This window comes from Saccopteryx leptura, chromosome 5, assembly GCF_036850995.1.
Source record: "Saccopteryx leptura isolate mSacLep1 chromosome 5, mSacLep1_pri_phased_curated, whole genome shotgun sequence".
Classification (NCBI taxonomy): Eukaryota; Metazoa; Chordata; class Mammalia; order Chiroptera; family Emballonuridae; genus Saccopteryx; species Saccopteryx leptura.
The window spans coordinates 212388519-212412238 of NC_089507.1; the positions used below are offsets into that span (position 1 = coordinate 212388519).

The window sequence follows — 23720 nt, forward strand, 5'->3', positions numbered from 1 at the left end:
TCTGCCCTGGGATGGAGACTCCAGAGACCATGACAATGGGAGGAGAGGAACATCAAAAATCCATGAATTTCCTGCCCGATCTGTGGTGATACAGTGGATAAAGCATTGACCTGGTACACTGAGCTCACTGGTTCCAGGTCCCAGGTCCCAGGCTTGCATGGTCAAGGCACATATGAGAAGCAACTATGAGTTGATGTTTCCTGTTCCTCCCCCCTGCCTTTCTCTCTCTCAAATCAATAAATAAAACCTTAAAAAAAAAGAATTAATGAATTTAGAGAAATGATGGGATTTCTGGAAATCTTGAGAGTGGCAGTATTGGTCAAGTAAATGGAAATTGTACCTACACAATCAGTAGGGAACTGGTTTAGAAAACTCAGTATGCCTAATAATGGTAAAGGCTGAACACTCGTTCTTCAACCATATTTCTATATAACTATGAACTATGTCCAAGCCCCAGCCAGCTCAGTTGGATAGAACATTGTCCCTAAATGCCAGAGTTGTGAGTTTGATCCTATCAGGGCACATACAAAAATCAATCAGTGAATGCATAAATAAGTGGAACAGTCTCTCTCTCTCTTATTCTCCCTTTCTCTCTAAAATCAATAAATAAAAACTAAAAAATATAAATACGATATGTCCACTCAAATAGAGTCCCTGCTGGCCTCTGCCTTCAGTGGTTTTTAAAAATGATAATGTATTTAAGTGCTCCATACAGTCTTAGCACACAATAAGTGCCCAATAAATGCTGTTACTAAAACATTAATTATTGTGGCTGTAACAGACCTTGTCTTTAAGACACGTGGACCTCGGCTCCAGACTATATATCCCCAGATGCTCTTTGCCTAGGTTCCGCCACCAGTTGCATTCTGGGACCTGTAGTTCGGAAGTGAGGGAATGATTTATCAGCGCGCAGGCGCAATGATGCGGTTTCCCGGAAGAACCTCAGAGGCTGCTAGGATGAGTGGCTGGAGGTGGCTGCTGCAGAGGCGGCGGTGCTGACACAGGACACGAGCTCTATGCCTTTCCGGCTACTGGTCCCGCTCGGCCTCCTGTGCTTGCTGCTGCCACTGCACCATGGTGCGCCGGGCCCTGATGGCACCGCGCCCGACCCCGCCCACTACAGGTGAAGGAGTCAGGCTCCCCGCCCTTCCATAGCTGGGGAATGGAAAAGGCAGACCGGGTCCCTTCTCTTTCCCTCCACCCCAGGACCCTCACCCTCACTTACTCGGACTTTGCCACGGGGCTCCCGGCAGAATCAGGGGGTGATTGTCACTTTCCGCCTATTTCTTCTCCTTTTCCCTGCCTGATGTCATTTTCTGGCCTCCTGCCTTATTTCTCGTACCCCGCCCCAGGGAGCGAGTCAAAGCCATGTTCTACCACGCCTACGACAGCTACCTGGAGAATGCATTTCCCTACGATGAGCTGCGACCTCTCACCTGTGACGGGCACGACACCTGGGGCAGGTAGTGCCAGCGGAGCAGCAAGGGGGAGGCCGGGGTCTGGCAGGCGGGTCCTAGGCGGGTGGGACGCTGGGACTGATAGCTTCATGGTCTCCATACGGGATACGGAAAAGCTCCTAGCCAGGGCGAGGCCATGTTCCCCCCAAATTGAGATCAGCAACCCCGGATCCACCCAGCCTTCTGGAAATTTGGATCTCCAAGTGAAAAAAGCCTTGGGTTAGCCTGGTGGGCTGAACCTTTGGACTCCAGCCACAAGAGTAACAGGCACCAGCTGTTGGGGACTTGGGCAACTCTCTGGAGTTGTAGAATATGGAACGGCTCCAGGAAGTCAGAAGACCCAACCCCTTCATTTTATAAGTGGACAAACAAGCCCAGAGGGGATGTAATTCTCCCAAACGTGAAACTTCAGAGCTTTTGTGTTAATGAAACTAAAACACACTCCACCCCCACCCATCCTCACAATCACTGACTGCTTCTTGAGATCTCAGCCCCAAATGTCACCTCAGCATCAACTTCCTTGACTACCCACCTCTTCCAGGTCACTCCCACAAATCAATTTTTTTTTCTTTCTCTTTCCTCTTAGCACTTCTCATTGTCTGATACTATCATTTTCACTTGTCTGCTAGCTTGTCTTTCTTACACTAGAATAACGATTTGTGAGAGATGGAAGTCTCTGTCTTCCTTGCTGAATGAATCATTGCATTTAATTGAAGCTGACATTGATTAAAACTGTACTAAGCATTTTACCTGTGTCATCTCATTTAATTTTCTGAATACTCCTAAGAGGTAAGGGCTGTCACCTCCATTTTACCAATGAGTATGCAAGTTAAGTACACTCAAAAAAATTTGTGCTGGCTTTATTTTTTAGTTGATAAAAGTAATCTGAGGAAATGGCAAATTCAAGCAGTACAAGATTATATAAATAAAGTAAATATCTCCCATAGTACTTGAACCACTGTTAACTTTCTTGTGTATCCTTCTAGAAATATTTTTGGTTTATATCACCATATAGATATCTTTTAAAATTGACTTTTTAAAAGCATAACTTATATTTAATGAAATACACTCATTTTAAGTGTACCGTAACCACTATCACAGTCAACATATAGAACATTTCTGATGTTCTGATACCACAGTCAAGATATGGAACACCCTAGTTCCCTTGTGCCCCGTTATAGTAAATCCCACCACCACCACTGGGCCAAACAACTGCTAATCTGCTTTCTGTCTACATGTCTCTTTCAGATAGAAACATACTACCCTGCCTATTCTGTTGTCTTTTTCACTTAACAATATAATTTGAGTATATTAACATTAGGCAATAGGGCTTTTTTTTTTAAAGGAATTTGGTAAGTCTTTTTGACAACCTCATAATTTTGCATTGTTTGAATGTACTACAATTTAGTTCATCACTTTTCAACATGTGCATTTGGGTTATTTCTAGCTTTTTGCTGTTCTAAACAATACAGCCATGAGCATTCTCAAGCAGACAGTTCTGTGCACTGTGAGATAAGTTTCTAGATTTGGAAAAGCCTGTACTCTTAGCTGCAATCTCACACTGCCTCCTTATGGCCGGGAAGAATGCCAGAGGACATAGGCGCTGTGATGAACTAACTACACGAGAGCTTACATCCGTCCACTTTCCCAGGTGTGCCTAGCAGTTTTCACTGTGGCTTCTCTGTTGTGACAGGAGTGGGATAGGCAGAGGTGTCACTGTCCCCCACATAGTAGTACTTTGGGTCCGGATCTGGGGCAGTCTTGATATGTGGTGTTTGCTTTTCTTACTAAGCAGCTGGGATTTCTATCCTTTTACAGTTTTTCTCTGACCCTAATTGATGCTCTGGACACGTTGCTGGTAAGTGTCTCATCTATTCCTTTCCCTCTTGGCAGCTTGACTATTGGTGAAAAAGGAATTCTTCACCTAAGTCTTTTATTTTTATCTCATGTTATGAACCATCAGGTTCTGGTTGCCCAGCCAGGTAGAAGAAAATGATAAATTCCAAACTCATTCAGGCTCATTTATTTGGCAAATGTTTGTGGTGGACCTGTTATGAACACCGAACTGTAACAAGCCCGTAGAACTTTATTTAGTGGGGAATACAGAGGTTTTGATGCTCTCCTTATTTTCAGAGGCTTACATTCTGATGGGCAAATTCAGTGATAAAGATAACTGCAGTAACTGTTAGTGTGTTGTGTATGTGCTAAGCACTTTACATATATTATCTTGTTTAATCCTTCCAACAACCCCATGACGTAAGTACCTTTACTCCTTAACCTGAGAAATCTGATGTTTAGAAAGGTAAAATGATTTGGCCAGCATACCTAGCCATTCAATGACAGAGCTAGGACCTGGACTCATTTCTGTATGATTCCAGGCCTTAACTGTCATCCTTAAAGAAACCACAAGTGAGGATTTAACCACTTCTCCCTATTTTTGGTTCTCTGTCAACTCCACTCCAACTGAGTGGATGAAAATAGATTAGATGAAGATGAACTGTGAGAGACATGGTCAGAAAGGTAGGTTGATTCAAATCATCGAGGGCCCTGGTTGATGAGATAGTCAGGATTGTTGGGTTGCAAGTAACAGAGATGCAATTCAAACCAATTAGACGGGAAAGAAATTTATTGAGTCAAATAACTAAAAAGTCCAGGTAAAGGCTGGCCTCAGACCCAGCTGGGTCTAGACATAACAATGTCTTCAGGAATCTCTTCTCTATCATCTCTGCCTTTTTTTTTTTTCTTTTTTTTTTTTATTTAGTGAGAGGAGGGGAGGCAGAGAGACAGACTCCTGCCTGCACCCCAACCGGGATCCACCCAACAAGCCCACTGGGGTGATCTCTGCCCATCTGGGGCTGCTACTCTGTTGCTCAGCAGCAGAGCTCTTCTTAGTGCCTGAGGTGGAGGCCATGGAGCCATCCTCAGAGCCTGGGACCAATTCACCCTAATTGAGCCATGGCTGCAGGAGGGAAAGAGAGAGGGAAGGAGAGAGAGAGAAGCGAGAAGGAGGCATGGAGAAGCAGATGGGTGCTTCTCCTGTGTGCCCTGACCTGACAGTCGATTCTGGGACATCCACACGCCAGGCTGATGCTCTACCACTGAGCCACTGGCCAGGGCCTTCTCTCTGCCTTCTTTATTGGCTATGTTCTCAGACTCTCTTTATGTTGGCAGGGGAACCAACAGTAGCTCCAGACTTACATTGTACTCATTTAGTAACGTGTGTGTGGAAAGAATCAGCCTTTTTGCATTAATTTCATAAAATACAGCTCATTGATTTGGCCCGCGTCACATGTTTATCTTTGAACCAATCACTTGGCCAAGATACAGTACACTGACTGGTTCAGGCCAAGTGCCCATTTTTCTTGCAGCTGAGGGGATGGAGGCAGCCTTTCCCAAACTACAAGAGGAACTGTGGAAGAAGGGTGACTCCTCAAGGGAAAATTGGGGTGCTATTATCAGGATAAGAGGTATCAGGACTGCATTTGGCTGATGGTTTGAACAAAGGAGCGTTTCATTTTCTCAAGTAATAAACAGTTTGGAGGTAATTTCTAACATTGGGTTAGCTGCTCAACTGTGCCATCCGAGACCCAGGCTCTTTGTAGCTTTCCGTTCTATCATTGGTGTGTTGACTTCTCATTTTCATGCTTCATGCCTCATGGTATAAGATGGCTGCCACAGCTCTGGAAATCGAGTCTGTTTTCAAGGCAGAAAGACAGAAAACTAGTAAAACCATGCCAGCAGTGTCTGTCCCTTTTTGTTAGGAAAACAGAAGCTTTCCAAGAAGTGCCCCCAGTAGACTTCGCAAGGCTCAGAATTGGCTGGGTAACACAATCACCTCTATCAGCAAAGGAGGCTAAGGGAGCAGTTGTATGGCTTTCCAGCCTCTGTGGTGGGAGGCTACCAGGGTGAAGAACACTGGGAATCCAGGTTGGGCCAACAACCCGCAGTACTTTCCAAAAGGTTGAATGTGAAGAGAAGGTTAAAAACAAATAGCAAACTAAGATTTCCTTAATGTGGTCTACAGTCTATATATTTTTTACCCAGTTTTATATTGTTTAAATGGGTACTCTTGAATTGGTACCTAAGAAATTACCTAACCAGTCTCTTGATATTGGTCTTTGAACTTCAGCTTTCAGAAGTTTTCTTCACCTGTCACTTCACCTGTTACCTGTCACTAGAACGGAAACTTCAGGTCTTAGGTTGAATAAGTGAGGGCCACACCACTATAGGTTCCCAGACTCGTATCCAGGATTTTCAGTGCCTTCAAGCCTGAGAGAGCCTCACCGTCATGTCTCTCTTTCCTCCCAGATCTTGGGGAATGTCTCAGAGTTCCAAAGAGTGGTTGAAGTGCTCCAGGACAACTTGGACTTTGATATTGATGTGAATGCCTCTGTGTTTGAAACCAACATCCGAGGTAAAGGCTGCCTTCTATGGGATCTGGAAGAAAAAGAATGTGCGGTTTCTGCCTCTGCGTAAACTAGGAGGTATTAAATCCGATCTTGAGGGCTGAGCTTGCCAGGACACTGAGGCCCAAACCAGTGACTGACAACTCCTCTTCCCTCCTGGGAGGTAAGGTCGGGAGGTCTCAGGGTTCCTCATCAGTTTCGGAGATAAGCAGGAGACAGAGAAAAGACTGGAAAGAAATATGCCAGAATTACTCACATATTTAACATATATTTGGTGCTAGGCATGCAGCCATGAACAAGAACGATGCACTCCCTTGCCTTCTTGCAGTTTTATTGCCTGGGAAGTGCTACCCAATAGAATTACCTGCGATGATGGAAACGTTTTATACCCATGTTGTCCAGTGCAGTAGCCATGAGCCACAGGTGACTGTTGAACATTTGAAATGTGTCTACTACAGTCTACGGCCATACCACCCTGAACGTGTCCGATCTCGTCTGAAATGTGTCTACTACAATTGAATCTTTCATTTCATTTCATTGTAGTGAATTCAAACTTCACTGGTGACATGTGGTTTATGATTACAGTGCAAGTCTCAAGTGTTAAGTTTCCCAACCTGGTAGTCCATCAGAACTACTTAGGACTTTTTAAAAAGTTCAGATGTCTTGGCTCCACTTTAAACCAGTGAATTGTGATTTCTGGGTTGGGTGCTAGAATCAGTATTTTTAGCAGGTTTCAAATGACTGTCATGAAGCTGGCTAGCACAGTCCTTATTTTCAGTGAACCTCTGGACTACCAGGGGCTCAACAGCTGTCCCCTCTGGATGGCAGAGTTATGTTTTTCCCCCTTTGCTCATCTTTATTTTGTATGATTTTTGCAATGAAACGTATAGAAATGCAATAAAAAATTTAAACAGATTAGGTTGCAGAGGGACAGCGTAGTATAAAATCTCTGAGTTTGAGGCCATGCGCATTGCTGTATCATACTGCTTCTGAGCTCAACCTGTCATCTGGAAATGAAGGTTGTCCTTATACCTTCATTTCAGATATGAATGTAATTATACCAGCTTTCTTTTGCTTGGCGTTTGCCTGTGTATGTTTTTCGGTTTTCTTTGTTTGTTTTTTGTGACAGGGACAGAGAGAGATACAGAGGGACAGGGACAGACAGACAGAAAGGGAGAGAGATGAGAAACATCAATTCTTTGTTGTGGCATCTGAAGTTGTTCATTGATTGCTTTCTCATATATGCCTTGATCGGGACCCTACAGCAAAGCGAGTGACCCCTTACTTAAACCAGAAGCCTGCGCTCAAGCTGGCGACCTCGGGGTCTCAAACCTGGGTTCTCCGCGTCCCAGTCCGACGCTCTATCCACTGCGCCACCGCCGGGTCAGGCGCCTGTAGTATGTTTTTCTACCCGTTTACTTTCAATCTTTCTGTGTTTTTATGATTAGCTATGTCTTTTGTAAGTTACATATTGTATTTTATTTATCTATTCTGACAGTCTCTTAACTGACGCATCTAATCTGTTTACAATAATTACTGATATATTTATATTCATGTCTGTAGTTTTATTTTGTGCTATTTTCCCCATCTTCTCTATGTTCTTTTCTCTCTCTCCATTTTTGTGCCTTCTTTAGACTGATTCCCCCCACCATTTCATTTTCCTTTTACTAATTTAGATATTATGTACAATTATCTAGCTTTTTAGATAGTTTTTCTAGCAAATTTAACAAACATAACAAAACCTAAAGTTAATGAAAATCTTTATTCTCCTCCCGAATAATATAAAACTGGTTCTGTGACCATCCTGACCTGTATTCTGTAGTTGTGTATTTTAGTTCTTTTTTTTTTGTTGTTGTTGTTTTTTACAGGGACAGAGAGAGTCAGAGAGAGGGATAGACAGGGACAGACAGACAGGAACAGAGAAAGATGAGAAGTATCAATCATCAGTTTTTCGTTGCGACGGCTTAGTTGTTCATTGATTGCTTTCTCACATGTGCCTTGACCATGGGCCTTCAGCAGACTGAGTAACCCCATGCTCGAGCCGGAGACCTTGGGTCCAAGCTGATGCGCTTCTGCTCAAACCAGATGAGCCCACGCTCAAGTTGGCAACCTCGGGTCTTGAACCTTGGTCCTCTGCATCCCAGTCCGACGCTCTATCCACTGCGCCGCTGCCTGGTCAGGCTGTATTTTAGTTCTTTGCTGGAAGCCCTCCATACATTATTGTTGTTCTATACAGTTGAAGTTTAGACTTACTCACATATTTAACACTTTCTTGACCATCTTTCTTGTTGTGTCTCAGATCCTTTTCCTTCTATCTGAAGTATTTCCTGTAATATTTTAAATTGATTTGGGGGGTGGGGAAGAGAGATCAATTTGTTGTTCCACTTATTTATGCATTCATTGGTTGACTCTTGTATGTGCCTTGACCAGGGATCGAACCTGCAACCTTGGTGTATCAGGATGGCACTCTAACCAACTGAGCTACCTGGCCAGGGCCTTGAAGTACTTCCTTAGAATGTCCTTTAGTGCAGGTGTTTTCTTGACTAACTTTCTCAGCTTTTGTTTGTATGAAAATGTCTATCTCACTGCATTTGTTTGGCTTTGGGGGGGGGTATTTTTATAGGGCGTATCGTTCTAGGTTGATAGCTATTTTCTTAATTTTTTTTTTTTTTTTTTTTTTTTGTATTTTTCTGAAGCTGGAAACGGGGAGAGACAGTCAGACAGACTCCCGCATGCGCCTGGCACGCCCACCAGGGGCGACGCTCTGCCCACCAGGGGGCGATGCTCTGCTCCTCCGGGGCGTCGTTCTGCCACTACCAGAGCCACTCTAGCGCCTGGGGCAGAGGCCACAGAGCCATCCCTAGCGCCCGGGCCATCTCTGCTCCAATGGAGCCTTGGCTGCGGGAGGGGAAGAGAGAGACAGAGAGGAAGGGGAGGATGGAGAAGCAAATGGGCGCTTCTCCTATGTGCCCTGGCCAGGAATCGAACCCGGGTCCCCCGCACGCCAGGCCGACGCTCTACCGCTGAGCCAACCGGCCAGGGCCAATAGCTATTTTCTACTAACACGCTGAAGAAATTTTTTCATTGTCTTCTGGTTTTACTGTCATTGTTAAGAAGTCATCTGGCCCTGGCCGGTTGGCTCAGCGGTAGAGCGTCGGCCTAGCGTGCGGAGGACCCAGGTTCGATTCCCGGCCAGGGCACACAGGAGAAGCACCCATTTGCTTCTCCACCCCTCCGCCGCGCCTTCCTCTCTGTCTCTCTCTTCCCCTCCCGCAGCCAAGGCTCCATTGGAGCAAAGATGGCCCGGGCGCTGGGGATGGCTCTGTGGCCTCTGCCCCAGGCGCTAGAGTGGCTCTGGTCGCAAGATGGCGACGCCCAGGATGGGCAGAGCATCGCCCCCTGGTGGGCAGAGCGTCGCCCCATGGTGGGCGTGCCGGGTGGATCCCGGTCGGGCGCATGCGGGAGTCTGTCTGACTATCTCTCCCTGTTTCCAGCTTCAGAAAAAATGCAAAAAAAAAAAAAAAAAAAACAAAAACAAAAAAAAAAAAAAAAAAAAAAAAGAAGTCATCTGACAACCTAATTATTATGTATTTGTAGACAATTGGTTTTATTTACCCCAGCAGCCCTCTCTTTTAAAACATTTTATATGTAAAAAGAGAGAAAAGTAGTATAATGAACTAGATGTCCTCACCCCTGAGCTTGAACAGGGACTTGGACTGCTTTTGAGATCTTTCTTTTCCTTTGGTGTTCTATGGTTTTACGGTAATACACTGTGATAAATGTGGATTTCTTTTCATTACCTTGCTTGGGATTCATGGATCTGAGAATTGGTGTCATTTGTTAGATTTAGAAAGTTTATAACTATGTTCTCCTCATGTATTGCCTCTACCCTATTTTATCCCTCTTCTCTTCTTAGAACTCTAACCAGATATATATTATACCTTCTTACTGTATCCTTAAATTCCCTTCTGTGCTTTTTAAAAGTCATTTTGTCTCTTTATGTTGCATTTTGGATAATTTTTGTGAGTCCTGTCTTAAGTCCACGAATTCTTCAGATATAGCGTATCTGCTATTTAACCTATCAATGTAATTTTTAATTTCAATTACTATATTTTTCATTTTCAGAAATTCTACTTAGTTCTTTTCTAAGTAGACTTGGTGTCCCTGGCCGGTGGCTCAGTGGATAGAGCGTCGGCCTGGGATATGGATGTCCTGGGTTCTGTTTCCGAGCAGGGCACACAGGAGAAGCGACCATCTGCTCCGTCCTCCTTCTCTCCCTTTTCCCGTCTCACAGCTAGTGGCTCGACTGGTTCAAGCATGGCCCCAGGCACTGAGGATAGTTCAGTTGGTCCAAGCATGTCAGCCTCAGAGTAGGGTAAACTGTTCAAGGTCGCCAGTTTTTGTCAGGGAGAGGGCCATCCATTCAGGATATCTATTTAGCCATATTTCCAGATACAGACCCTTTGTGTCTCTTTATAAGTCCTAAATATATTATGTAATAAATTGACATAGATAAATTGTTAAAACAAGAGTAAATACTACTCTGCCCACCATTCTCCCTACTCCAGGGCTTGGTAGGGGATTGGGAGGCAGAATGACCAAGTGGAGTCAGGCAGACCTGGCCTTATCACCCAGATTATCCAGGGAGAGTCCCTTTACTTCTCTGAAGCTCAGTATCTTCCTCTATAGAGGGGACAACAGTACCTAGTGTTGGCAGATGGCTCTAGTCCCTTCCCTGTGAGCCACCAGGGAGAGAGATATTTAGGTTTGATTGGCACAAGGGCAACACTAGTCCTTGGGATTCTGACACCTGCGTTTTGTACCATTCGTAGTTGTAGGAGGACTTCTGTCTGCCCACCTGCTATCGAAGAAGGCTGGGGTGGAGGTGGAGGCCGGATGGCCCTGCTCTGGACCTCTCCTGAGGATGGCCGAGGAGGCAGCCCGAAAACTCCTCCCAGGTAAGCCGCGCAGTGAATGGGGGAGGATGAAGTCCGGTAAGTCCTGCTTCCCTGGTTGGAGATGAGAGTGGATATGAGCCCCTTATCAGCTGTATCGTGGTCAGATATGTTCTCCTGTTCAGTGGGTTGTCATTTCATTTTGTATTCTTTGGTATATCTTAGGTGTCAGTTGTTACTTCTGCTCTTTCATTTCTGATAATACTTTTTGGGTCCTCTCTCTTCTTTTCTTTCTTCTTTTTTTTTTTTTTCTGAAGTGAGAAGCAGGGAGGCAGAGAGACTCTCGCATGCGCCCGACTGGGATCCACCTGGCATGCCCACCAGGGGGCAATGCTCTGCCCATCTGGGGCATTGCTCCATTGCAACCGAAGCCATTCTAGCGCCTGAGGTGGAGGCCATGGAGCCATCCTCAGCAACCGGGCCAACTTTGTTCCAATGGAGCCTTGGCTGCGGGAGGGGAAGAGAGAGAGAGAGAAAGGAGAGGGTAAGGGTGCCTCTGCTTCTCCTGTGTGCCCTGGCTGGGAATTGAACCCAGGATTTCCACATGTTGGGCCAACGCTCTACCACTGAGCCAACTGGCCAGGGTCTTCCTTTTTCTTGATGAGTCTGGTTAAAGATTTGTCAATCTTGTTTATTTTCCAAAGAACCAGCTCTTGGTTTCATTGATCCTGTATTTTTTTTAGACTCTATTTAGTTTATTTCCTTTCTTCTACTCAATTCGGGTTTTGTTTGTTGTTCTTTTTCAAGTTTCTTTAAGTGTAAAGTTAGATTGTTTGTTTGAGTTTTTTTTTTTTTTAACTTTTTTTTTAAATTTTTATTTATTCATTTTAGAGAGGAGAGGGAGAGACAGAGGGAGAGAGAGAGAAGAGAGACAGAGAGAGAGAAGGGGGGGAGGAGCTGGAAGCATCAACTCCCATATGTGCCTTGACCAGGCAAGCCCAGGGTTTCGAACCGGCGACCTCAGCATTTCCAGGTCGATGCTTTATCCACTGCGCCACCACAGGTCAGGCTGTTTGAGATTTTTCTTATTTCTCGAGATAGGCCTAGCATGCTATGAATTTCCCTCTTAGGACTGCTTTCACTGTGTCCCCTAGATTTTGGATTGTTGGGTTCCTCACTTTCATTTTGTTTCATGGTATCTTTTGATTTCTTCATTGATCTCATTGTTAACCCATTCGTTGTTTAGTAACATTGGGTTTTTGGGAGGCCTGAAACAAGGTCAGAAAGGAGAAAGTGCTTGGGAAACCTGAAATACCATGGAAACGAGACGGACTTGTTTTTAGCTAAGCTGCGCAGGGCTGCGGGCCAAGCCTCAGTGTGTTTGTGTGGTGGGGCCGTCACTGGCCTGGGCAGCATCAGCTGGACACGGTGTTCCCTCCAGGGTGTGGTGGAGGCTGAGGGCTGTTCACGCCCAATCACATCGTGCTGTGCTCTCCCCGGCCTCTTGGCCACCTCACTTCTCCCTTGCACACAGCACTTGCCTCTCACCTCACTTCTCCCTTGCACACAGCACTTGCCTCTCACCTCACTTCTCCCTTGCACACAGCACTTGCCTCTCACCTCACTTCTCCCTTGCACACAGCACTTGCCTCTCACCTCACTTCTCCCTTGCACACAGCACTTGCCTCTCACCTCACTTCTCCCTTGCACACAGCACTTGCCTCTCACCTCACTTCTCCCTTGCACACAGCACTTGCCTCTCACCTCACTTCTCCCTTGCACACAGCACTTGCCTCTCATCCTGGGGGAAGGCTGAGGAGAGTGAGCGGGCTGGGCCCAGGTCTCACCCCTGGCTCCCGGCCTGTCTGTCTCCTTACAGACATCTTGTCTGGTGTGACTCATCCCTAAGAGGAAACTCTGCCTGCTTGCTCTCTTCTTTTTTTATGTCACTGGAGACAATTTTGTATTGAGAAATAGCCATACAGAGAGGTACATGTTGGAGCCAGCACGAGTGTACCCTACCGTTCAGGTCAAGAAGTAGAATTTTGTTGCTCCCCGCTTTTTAACACTGCCTGATTTCTCTGAATATTCCTTTGAGCCCTTCTTGGTTCTGACCTGCGTCCCCCTTGCTTGTCACTCATGCCTTCCAGGTCGCAAGTTTCTTGTCTACGTCAAAGTTGTTGAACCTTGTAGATCTTGGAAGTTCTGATGACTTTGTTCACAGTTTGGTGACGCACAGGCCGCTCTGGGTTGTTTGACCTTTGACCCTGGAGAGGAAGTCCCTGCCCCTGGCTGCCTGTCTCATTCCTCGCCTTGAGTTGGAAGGCCCTGGGGTGGGGTGAGCAGAGAGAGTGCTGGGCTCCTGGGGAGAGGGACAGGAGTGGGTGCCTGGCAGGCGTTCCCCTCCCAGCCCTGTTTGGCTCTCTCTGCGTGACCTCTGAGTCACTGCTTTGCAAGCATGACTTTTCCTACCTGTAAAACTGAGGGTTGGACCATCTCAGGGTTTAGTGGTTTATCCCCATTAAAAAGCTAACAATTTGGCCCCTAAACTCTTTATTAAAAGCTGAGATCTCAAACTGGCTCCTATGTTTCGATCAGTGGATAGGTTCCATCTGGTCAAAATGGTGTCTAGAAAACATGTCTGAGGGGAGTGAGAAGACACAAACTTCCAGTTGTAAGATAAATAAGAGTTGGGGATATAATATACAACACTGATGACAGTAAGTAAGACTGCCGTTTGATGTATTCGTAAGTTGGTAAGGGAATAGACCCTAAAAGTTCTTGTCACAAGGAAAACAATTTTTTTTTCTTTCTGTCTCAATGTGAGATGATGGAGGTTAACTAAACTTATTGTAACCATTTCACAATATATGTAAGTCGAGCCATTCTGTTTTATACCTTAAAATTAACTAATGCTGTGCCTCCATTATCTCGCAATAAAACTAAAAGAAAACATTAAAAAGTGTATGAGCTGCTGGCCCTGGCCGGTTGGCTCAGCGGTAGAGCGTCGGCCTGGCGTGCGGGGGACCCGGGTTCGATTCCTGGCCAGGGCACATAGGAGAAGCGCCCATTTGCTTCTCCACCCCCCTCCCCTCCTTCCTCTCTGTCTCTCTCTTCCCCTCCCGCAGCCGAGGCTCCATTGGAGCAAAGATGGCCCGGGCGCTGGGGATGGCTCCTTGGCCTCTGCCTCAGGCGCTAGAGTGGCTCTGGTCGCGGCAGAGCGACACCCCGGAGGGGCAGAGCATTGCCCCAGGGTGGACAGAGCGTCGCCCCTGGTGGGCGTGCCGGGTAGATCCCGGCCAGGCGCATGCGGGAGTCTGTCTGACTGTCTCTCCCCGTTTCCAGCTTCAGAAAAATACAAAAAAAAAAAAAAAAAAAAAAAAAAAAGTGTATGAGCGGCTTCTCACGGGGCCTGGTCCTCAGGGCGCCTCACGGCCCTCTGCTCACCGTGGCCTGGACCCCGCCTGCTGCACACTGAGTCGCCCGCCTGGCCTCTGAGGGCGAAGTGTTCAATAAGTATCAGTAGGGTGCTCGCTTCGGCAGCACATATACTAAAAAAAAAAAAAAAAAAAAAAAAAAAAAAAAAAAAATAAGTATCAGTAGGGCGGCTGTATCTAAAGTGAGCATGTGGCGTGCAACGACCGGGAGCGCATGTGGAGCCATGTTTGACCACGGAGGGCCGTCCAGTGACAGGTGTCAGTCTGGAGTAGATCACCCAGGAGATAAGGAGGGAAGTGCCGGCCAATGCCTGGAGCTCTGGGCCTGTGTAAAGCCAGTAGCCGTAGCCACCATCACAGCCGCCTGGCCCATGCAGGTTCGCATTAGATTCGGACCGACGGTAATGGAACAGCGGAGCCAAGAACTGGTGGGCCGTTACCTTTAATCCTAGCTTGCACCCGGTGGGCAAGTAAAAATACACACTGGGCTCCAAAGCCCACTCATTCAGGGCTCACAAAGCTACTGACTTATCTGAGTTTCCTAGAATCGAAGGTTTCTAGCTCACCAGACTTATTCACCTCTGTTCCCCAACTCCTCTCTGCACAAACTCTGCACAAACTGGCTCCTCCCTCAGCACTCCGCCATCTTGGCTGCTGCTTCTTTCCTCCGCATGGCCTTTCTCTGCTCTCCTCTCTAATACTAATCTCAGGAACCGAGAGAGAGCAAGCTCCAGGTCTGCCCCCATTTTATAATGTAGAAATCCAAACCTTTAATCCAATATACAAATAAGGAAGTCTCTGATACAAAGTCACTTATCTGAGGCATAATGGGATTCCTCATGAGAGTGCACCACCCCACATCATGCAATCAGTCAAGGGTGTGGGGAAAAGCTTAGTCTTAAAACTAAGCTTTAGGCCAGGGATAGTCAACCTTTTTATACCTACTGCCCACTTTTGTATCTCTATTAGTAGTCATTTTTTTTTTTTTTAGTAGTAAAATTTTTTAACTGCCCACTGGTTCCACAGTAATGGTGATTTATAAAGTAAGGAAGTAACTTTATTTTATAAAATTTATAAAGCAGAGTTACAGCAAGTTAAAGCATATAATAATAATTACTTACCAAGTACTTTATGTCGGATTTTCGCTAAGTTTGGCAGAATCAATCTTTATAAAACAACTTACTATAGTTAAATCTATCTTTTTATTTATACTTTGGTTGCTCTGCTACCGCCCACCATGAAAGCCGGAACGCCCACTAGTGGGCTGTAGGGACCAGGTTGACTACCACTGCTTTAGGCTATTACCACCATGCCTGCTTACAGCCTGTCCCTCACACCCAATGCAAACTATAAGCGAGCAAACATATATCTTATATAAAAACTTATTTGACCAAGAGCCTGTATCCAGCCATCCCTGCCTCCCCATTCCTGTCTGGGGTCATAATTTTGTGATTGTGTTCAGCCTTTCAGACCCCCACCAGCATGCCATATGGAACGGTGAACCTACTTCATGGCGTGAACCCGGGAGAGACCCCTGTCACGTGTACGGCGGGGATCGGGACCTTCATTGTGGAATTCGCCACCCTGAGCAGCCTCACCGGCGACCCTGTGTTCGAAGACGTGGCCAGAGCGGCCCTGATGCGTCTCTGGGAGAGCCGCTCAGACATCGGGCTGGTAAGCTGGCCGCGCCCTTCCTGCCTCAGCCAGGTTGACCACCCTGGCCCCTGCTTGCGAGGCTCAGGGCTCTGAGCAACAAATGCGGTCCAGCCAAAGGCAGCCGAGGGCGACCTCGGGAGTGGGCCAGGACTTTGGCTCGTGCTACCATAGCATCCAACTCACGCTTCGGCACAGAGGGGAAGAGGGCGTGGGAGAGCGTTTGCTGGCAGGGGACAGGTGCTGTGTGTGACTTCTTGAACTTCTCCAGTTGCTAGGGAGCGGGTCGTCTACTTCATGCCCGTGTCTCGTTTGGTGACCTTAGCTCGTCAGCCCATCCGTCCCTCATTCTCATTGTCTATTTTTGTTTGTAAAACTGTGTTGCTTAGAACACTTTTTCTCAGAGATGATGAATGGCTATTCCATGGTAAAATGATTTCCAGTCAATTAAGTTTAGAGGAATACTATATATAGTATCTTTCTCTCTCTCTCTCTCTCTTTTTTTTTTTTTTTTTTGTATTTTTCTGAAGCTGGAAACGGGGAGAGACAGTCAGACAGACTCCTGCATGCGCCCGACCGGGATCCACCCGGCTCGCCCACCAGGGGGCGACGCTCTGCCCATCAGGGGGCGATGCTCTGCCCCTCCGGGGCGTTGCTCTGCCGCGACCAGAGCCACTCTAGCGCCTGGGGCAGAGGCCAAGGAGCCATCCCCAGCGCCTGGGCCATCTTTGCTCCAATGGAGCCTTGGCTGCGGGAGGGGAAGAGAGAGACAGAGAGGAAGGAGGGGAGGGGGGTGGAGAAGCAAATGGGCGCTTCTCCTATGTGCCCTGGCCGGGAATCAAACCCAGGTCCCCCGCACGCCAGGCCGACGCTCTACCGCTGAGCCAACCGGCCAGGGCTCTCTCTCTCTCTATTTATTTATTTTTATTTTTTTGGAGAGTCATAATGAACATGAACAGGTTAAAGGCTATTAAATCCTATGATAAATAAATCTATTCAACTTCGCTTAACTGAACATTTCCCAAACGTGATTTGGCCCCAGGACTTCCCTTTTCTGTCCAGGACACATCAATCCATGGAAACTTAAAACCCACAGGCCAGTTGATCTCTAAGGTGTTTCAGCTCCTAAACTGGATAATGCAGTGAAATTTACAGTGGTCGAGCCAGAGCTGTCCAGGAAATAGCATTAGATTTAGTCAGAACTTGGTCTGAGCCGAGGCCTTGCTACATCGAAACTGTGTGATTTTAAGCAAGTCACTCAACCTCTCTGATCCTCGGTTGCTTCATCAGTGATGATGATGTAGTAATACCTCCTTTGCTGAGTCATTATGACTTATAAAGACTTGACTGAAAGTGATTCAGGTGGAGGCACATGTTACGCAAAGTCTAGCTCTAAGTCAGCTTGAAAAGTGAAACTCTTGGGAGGAATCCTTGAAAATCCCTTAAGAATGTGCCCCTCTGGGGACCTATAGTAACTCTGGTATTAAGTCCTGCGGGCGGCACTTTTTTCTCTAGCCCCGAACCTCCCCTTAGTGAACTCTGTGGGTGGCCTGCTCATCCGTCCCTTCAGCCCGAACCATTTTCATGCACACCGGCCTGTCTTCCGACCACCATCATCCATCTCTCTTTGCCCGCCAGCTTTTTTGGGTGTCTGGGTCCTGCTGTTTTCCTTCGACTGGAAGTGTCAGGACTTAATGCCAACCCTGGAGCAATTCTCAGTCAGCGACTGCTACTGATGGGGTTTGTGGATGATCACCCCAGTTCTCCGCCCCTCGGGTGAAATAATGCTGAGGCTCGTGCTCTCTGTTGACTCCCAGAGCTGCCCCTTGGGGTTGAGCTCTGGTTCCCGTGGTGGTAGTGTGCCTTTTGGCACGCCCTTGATGGACTGCCTCCCCTTCCCCTTCCTCTGCCCCTGTTTCCAGGAACTCACCTTCAGAATAACTACTCGTAGTCTTCCTTGCTAAGGGGTCCCCTCCTGGGGAAACCCATAACAGAATAGTGAACAATTTCTTTGATTGAATAACAGATGACTTTATCAGCTTCCATCAGGGTCTAAATATATGGACAAACTATTTCTTCATTTAACTGTTATAGATTTTATTTTAAAATGGTTTTAGGAGTCACATGGTTCACAAGTCACAAGGATACAAAAAAGTACCCAGTGACAACTGTGGAGCCTCCCCTGCCCCCTGTCCCCAGCTACCCAGTTCCTCTCCTTGCTAGCAACCGCTCTGTCAGTTTCTCGGTTGTACTCCCCGAGCTGATTTATGGAAATCTGTAAAGTACGTTTTGTGTCTTTAGATACTGGAATTACATGCAGAGTTCTGAGAAATTGGAGACAGGCCGTGGGAACAGCGAGTTCTCGTCTCCCAGCTCACACTCACGCAAGAGCCTATACATAGTCCAGATCGTTGTTCTTTTTCATATTTTTGTCCAGTGTGGATATTAAGTCCTCATAAATGTGCGTGACATGCATCCCCTCTGTACGGATATGCAGGAGAGCTGGCCGTGATCCAGCCTTGCCCCCCAGCCCTAGACCCCGATAACCTGCATGTCCCCCAGAAGCACTGGGCTGCCTGCCTTGCACCTCACTGGGCAGTCAGGGGTGCTGGAAGATCTTTCTTTCGTCCTGAGCCCTCCGTTGGGACTACCTGTCTCTCTCCTAGGTCGGCAACCACATTGACGTGCTCACTGGCAAGTGGGTGGCCCAGGACGCGGGCATCGGGGCTGGCGTGGACTCCTACTTTGAGTACCTGGTGAAAGGAGCCATCCTGCTGCAGGATAAGAAGCTCATGGCCATGTTCCTAGGTAAAGGCGGGGTGAGGGGACTTGCCCCGTGATTTTTCCTGTTGACGTGTGGTTTATTTATAAACTTCCGGTTGCACCCAGGTGCCTCGAGACTCAGTTCTGAATGCCTGAGTCTGCGTTCAAAGCCACCATGGACCTGCACTGCCTAAGTGATGCCCCTATATCTCTTGTTGCCTTCTTGTGAGAGCCAGCTGAACCATACTGTGTCCACTGTGTGTGGCCCTGGACTTCCTATTTCCTGGCCGTTGCATCTGTGTTCTCTGCCTGGAACACCTTTTTCCTGTCTTCACATGCCTGAACTCTATTTACCCTTCAAGGAACAGCTCACCTGTCACCTTGCCCAAGAAGTAGCTTAATCCTTCCTCAGATTGACAGCCTTCAGCCTCTCTCTTACAGTCAGCTGCCAGCCACAGTTAGAGCACCGGTGCCTTTCTCAGCTTTGTATTTCCCACAGTGCTTTGCACGAGGGGGGTCGTAGATTAATGCCGGTTGAATGAAAACATTTTACCCTCCAGGCCCTCAGACACTAGTAATGGTGATATGGAGGAACTAACTGTTGGGCACCTAATCGTGATTATTATAACTACCATCCATTTGTTCAGCACATATTAATTGAGTACCATTGATGTGTCGAGCACTGTGCCAAGCACTGAACACGGACTATTTCATTTATTCCTTACGACACTGTTTGAGATTGTCTTGTGTATTTGCATGTGTATTTGGCGCTTCATTCATTCAGATAGTATTATGCATGTTTAGTACGCATTATCTTAGTGTTGTTGATTCTGCACCCAGCAAAACAAAGGCCTGGCCCTCATGGATTTGCGGTTCATGGGGAGCTATGAGTTCAAGTTCCCACTAGGATATAAGCTCCCTGAGGATTGAGAGCCTCCTTTGTCTTGTTTGCCACCCCTGGGTGCCTGGCATGTAATAGATGCTCAGCGAACGCTGTGGGGTGGGTAAATGACTGAATAACCGTGGGAGGCATATGACATTGCTCTTCCTACATTACAGGCGGTGGACCTGTGGCTTACGAGGGAAACGCTTGGCCAAGGTCACAGCTAGCAGGTGGTAAAGCTGCAGCTAGAATTGGAACCTGGCCGTTTGACCCCAGACCCCATGCTCCTTCCTTGCTGCCTCATTGCGTCCTAGTCTGTTCTGAGGCCAGACCCGCTTAGAAGCTAGTCCATGCCGAGGGCTGCCTGCTGTCTCCCTAATCACCAACATGTCCGTTGTCCTGTCTCCACTGCAGAATATAACAAGGCCATTCGGAATTACACCCGCTTTGATGACTGGTACCTGTGGGTGCAGATGTACAAGGGGACTGTGTCCATGCCAGTCTTCCAGTCCTTGGAGGCCTACTGGCCTGGTCTTCAGGTAGGAACGATCGGAGAGGTGGTCATTTTCCTACAGAACTGGTGAGAAGCAAGCTCATTCTGATGTGCAAGTCGGAGAAAGTGGTTCGGTGGCTTGAGTACTTTTTTTTTAGAGGGGTGGTTTGGGGATGGAAGAGAGACAGCGAATTAGACAAAGTTAAGATTCGGCCTCACCGAATTCTCCAAGGGGAGGTTGGGACCTAGCTTCCAGTTTGCTCTGGGATGTTGTTACTATAAGGTGGGGAGTGTCTTTCCAGGCTGAGCAGCAATGGACACTGGCAGCAGCTGTTTTCCACTGGACATTTGTCACCTCTCATTCTTGACAGCGGGCCTGAGGAAGGTCTGAAAGCAGCCAGGGCTGCTCTGTCTACCGCCTGTGTGTTTTCCCACAACACAGGCTGATGCTTGCAGCTGGGAGGGATATTGGGGCACATCTGGTCAACCCCCTAGGTGTTCCAAAATATTTGTATAAAGTAAGTCTTGAGCGCCCACCTTCAAACTCTCTTCCCAGTCCAGCCTCTGGTATCAGTCATCTCTATATCTTTCCAGGAATCCATATACATAAATATGTGAATATTTATAGTCCTCTTTTTTTTTTTTTTTTTACAGAGACAGAGAGTCAGAGAGAGGGATAGATAGGGACAGACAGACAGGAACGGAGAGAGATGAGAAGCATCAATCATCAGTTTTTCATTGAGACACCTTAGCTGTTCATTGATTGCTTTCTCACATGTGCCTTGACCGTGGGGCCTTCAGCAGACTGAGTAACCCCTTGCTCGAGCCAGCGACCTTGGGTCCAAACTAGTGAGCTTTGCTCAAACCAGATGAGCCCGTGCTCAAGCTGGCGACCTCGGGGTCTCGAACCTGGGTCCTCCGCATCCCAGTTCGATGCTCTATCCACTGCGCCACCTCCTGGTCAGGCCCTCTTTTATTTATATATAGGAATATATACATTTTCTTTTATCACTGATTATATCTTAGAGATCATTCTTTATTGGTACCATAAATTTAGTTTTACTTTTGTAAATTGATTTTTTTTTTTTTTTTCATTTTTCTGAAGCTGGAAACAGGGAGAGACAGTCAGACAGACTCCCGCATGCGCCCGACCGGGATCCACCCGGCACGCCCACCAGGGGGCGATGCTCTGCCCATCCTGGGCGTCGCCACGTTGTGACCAGAGCCACTCCAGCGCCTGAGGCAGAGGCCACAGAGCCATCCCCAGCGCCCGGGCCATCTTTGCTCCAATGGAGCCTTGGCTGCGGGAGGGGAAGAGAGAGACAGAGAGGAAAGTGCTACGGAGGGGTGGAGAAGCAAATGGGCGCTTCTCCTGTGTGCCCTGGCCGGGAATCGAACCCGGGTCCTCCGCACGCTAGGCCGACGCTCTACCGCTGAGCCAACCGGCCAGAGCCTTTTTTTAATTGATTTTAATTTATTATGTTTACATAGATTCTAGTGTTGCCCCAAATGCATCCCCCTTCCCCTGTGTTCCCCTCAACATCTCCCTTGCCGCCTCTCCATAGTGCCCTCCCCCTTTCCCTTCAGCTTTATCCCATCCTATCCTCCCCTTTCCCTCTGTTCTCTTTTCCTCTGTATGTACTGTATTTCCCCATGTATAAGACGCTCCCATGTATAAGACACACCTTAATTTGGGGGCCTGAAATTTGGAAAAAAAAAAAAAAATTCTTACATAAACTTATTGAACTCAAGTTTTATTCATCATAAAATTCATAAAACTCCTCATCACTGTCAAAACTCCCATCCATTAGCTTGTCCTCATCTGTGTCTGATGACGAATCACTGTCTTCATATATTGCCTCATCCTCAGGTCCATCTATGGCATTTGAAATGCCACAACCACTGTGTAAGATGCACCCAATTTTTAGACTCCAAATTTTTTGGGAAAGAGTGCGTCTTATACATGGGGAAACACGCTACTTTTAGGCACCCTCGGGTTATACAGATGGGGAAGCGGACTCGGAGAGAACTTCCTTATAACATCAAGTACTGGTCCGGCTCTCAACTTCAGATCCACCGCCTGAGTGCCCCTAGGAGAACCAGGAAAGCTGAAGCGCCCTGGCCTGTTTTTAATTTTAGGTGTTTGAACAGTTGCAGTCCGTTCCTTTTTCTCTTTGAATGCCTATTTCTATTCTACTCCCCCGACAGAATTTTATCCTAATTATTATATTTTATGCTGAAAAGTCTTTATTAATACCCTATTATATGTCTGTAACAAAATTTAGATATTGTACATAGAAATTAAACATATCTTAAAATTTCCTGTGACCATACACTCTGAGTATCCTATTTGTTTTCTTCTCGATTTAGTTAATATTAAATATATAAATGATTTAAACACCATTAATCGCTTGTAATTTAAAAACAATTTAAAGATTGTATTTATTGATTTTAAAAAGAGAGAGAGAGAGAGAGAGAAAGGCAGGGGGAGAAGCAGGAAGCATCAGCTCATAGTTGCTTCCTGTATGTGCCTTGACCCGGCAAGCCTGGGGTTTCGAACTGGCAACCTCAGCATTCCAGGTTGATGCTCTATCCACAGTGCCACCACAGGTCGGATGCTTATAATTTTTTTGACAAAAAAAAAAAAAAATTTAGAAAACTTAAAAGCAATTTTATTGGAAATTATTTCTTAATGAGATTTGGGGGCTTTCTTTTTTTTTTTTTTTAAGTACTATAGTTCTTGATAAATATTTATGAAAAAACGATTACTGTGCCAGACACTTTTACTCAAAATCATCACAACATGCCAAGGTGAGCATGGGTTCATAAATGAAGAAAGGAGGCTAAGAGATGTTAAATGACTGCCTTCTGTATTCCAGGCCCTGTTGCCCTCATGAAGTTTCTAGGGGGTGAGACGCAAAGAAAAACTTAGGGCAGATAAATATATAAAACAATAAATTGCAATGAAGGAAACAAATTAGAAGCTAAAATAGAATATTGGATGGGGACCAACTTGAGACAAGAAGTGATAATATTGAAGCCTATACTTGAAAAATTGAGGGCAGGGGTGATGTTCCTGGCAGAGGAAGTATCATGTGCAAAGGTCCTGAGGCAGGAAAGACTTGGGTGTTAATTGGAAACAAAAGCAGTATGGCCATGGTCCAGGGAAGGAAAAGAGCAATGGATGGAAGTTCAGCAGTGACCAGAATGTGCAGGGCCTCAAGGGCCACAGTGAGTTGTCTCGCCTCTGTGCTGCACCTGTGGGGAGCCGTGAGGTCTGGCGTGTGTAGTAAGATGGTTACTTTGGCTGATTTGGGGACATTGGCTGAAGAGGGCAAGAAGACAAGCAGCCGGATGAGCGAGGAGGCCTCTGAGTCATCCCTGCGTGAAATGCTGGTGGCCAGACCCAGTGGTGGCTCTAGAGATAAAGAAAGCTCTCGATGTTTTGGAGATAAAATTGACAAGAATTGCTGACGGAATGGATGTGGGGTTGAGGATAAGGGAGGAGTCAAGGACAACCTCCAGGTTTCCGGCCGGAATGACTCAGTAGATGCCGGTGCCATTTGCCATAATGAGGAGAGGTGAGAGTAGGGAGACGACTTTGTGGGAAAGTGAGGGAACAAGAATTTTGCTTGGGAAAACTCAAGTTTGTTCTCTCCCCGAGACATCCAGTGGAGATGTCAAGAAGGTCAGCTGATCCCCTGTGAGCTTATATTAATATTAATAGTTACTT

At 46.7% G+C, this 23720-nt stretch overlaps 1 protein-coding gene and 1 non-coding gene across 3 annotated transcripts in view; one reads left to right on the forward strand and one right to left on the reverse strand.

Annotated features, from left to right (window-relative positions):
* The first annotated feature begins 939 nt into the window (after positions 1-939).
* Positions 940-23720, forward strand: part of EDEM2 (ER degradation enhancing alpha-mannosidase like protein 2) — a 30105-nt gene continuing 7324 nt past the window's right edge. The window contains exons 1-8 of one of the 2 annotated variants that reach the window (XM_066384007.1): positions 940-1123; positions 1353-1463; positions 3276-3315; positions 5766-5871; positions 10696-10821; positions 15658-15869; positions 18515-18656; positions 19909-20033. In XM_066384007.1, the coding sequence (XP_066240104.1) occupies positions 1017-1123; positions 1353-1463; positions 3276-3315; positions 5766-5871; positions 10696-10821; positions 15658-15869; positions 18515-18656; positions 19909-20033 (969 nt within the window). In that variant the 5' untranslated portion in view covers positions 940-1016. Of the gene's footprint in view, positions 1124-1352; positions 1464-3013; positions 3109-3275; positions 3316-5765; positions 5872-10695; positions 10822-15657; positions 15870-18514; positions 18657-19908; positions 20034-23720 lie in introns of those variants that run through there. The other variant, XM_066384008.1, reaches the window with a different exon arrangement.
* Positions 11329-11404, reverse strand: TRNAV-AAC (transfer RNA valine (anticodon AAC)). The gene has a single exon. It is a non-coding gene; the product is annotated as a tRNA-Val (tRNA).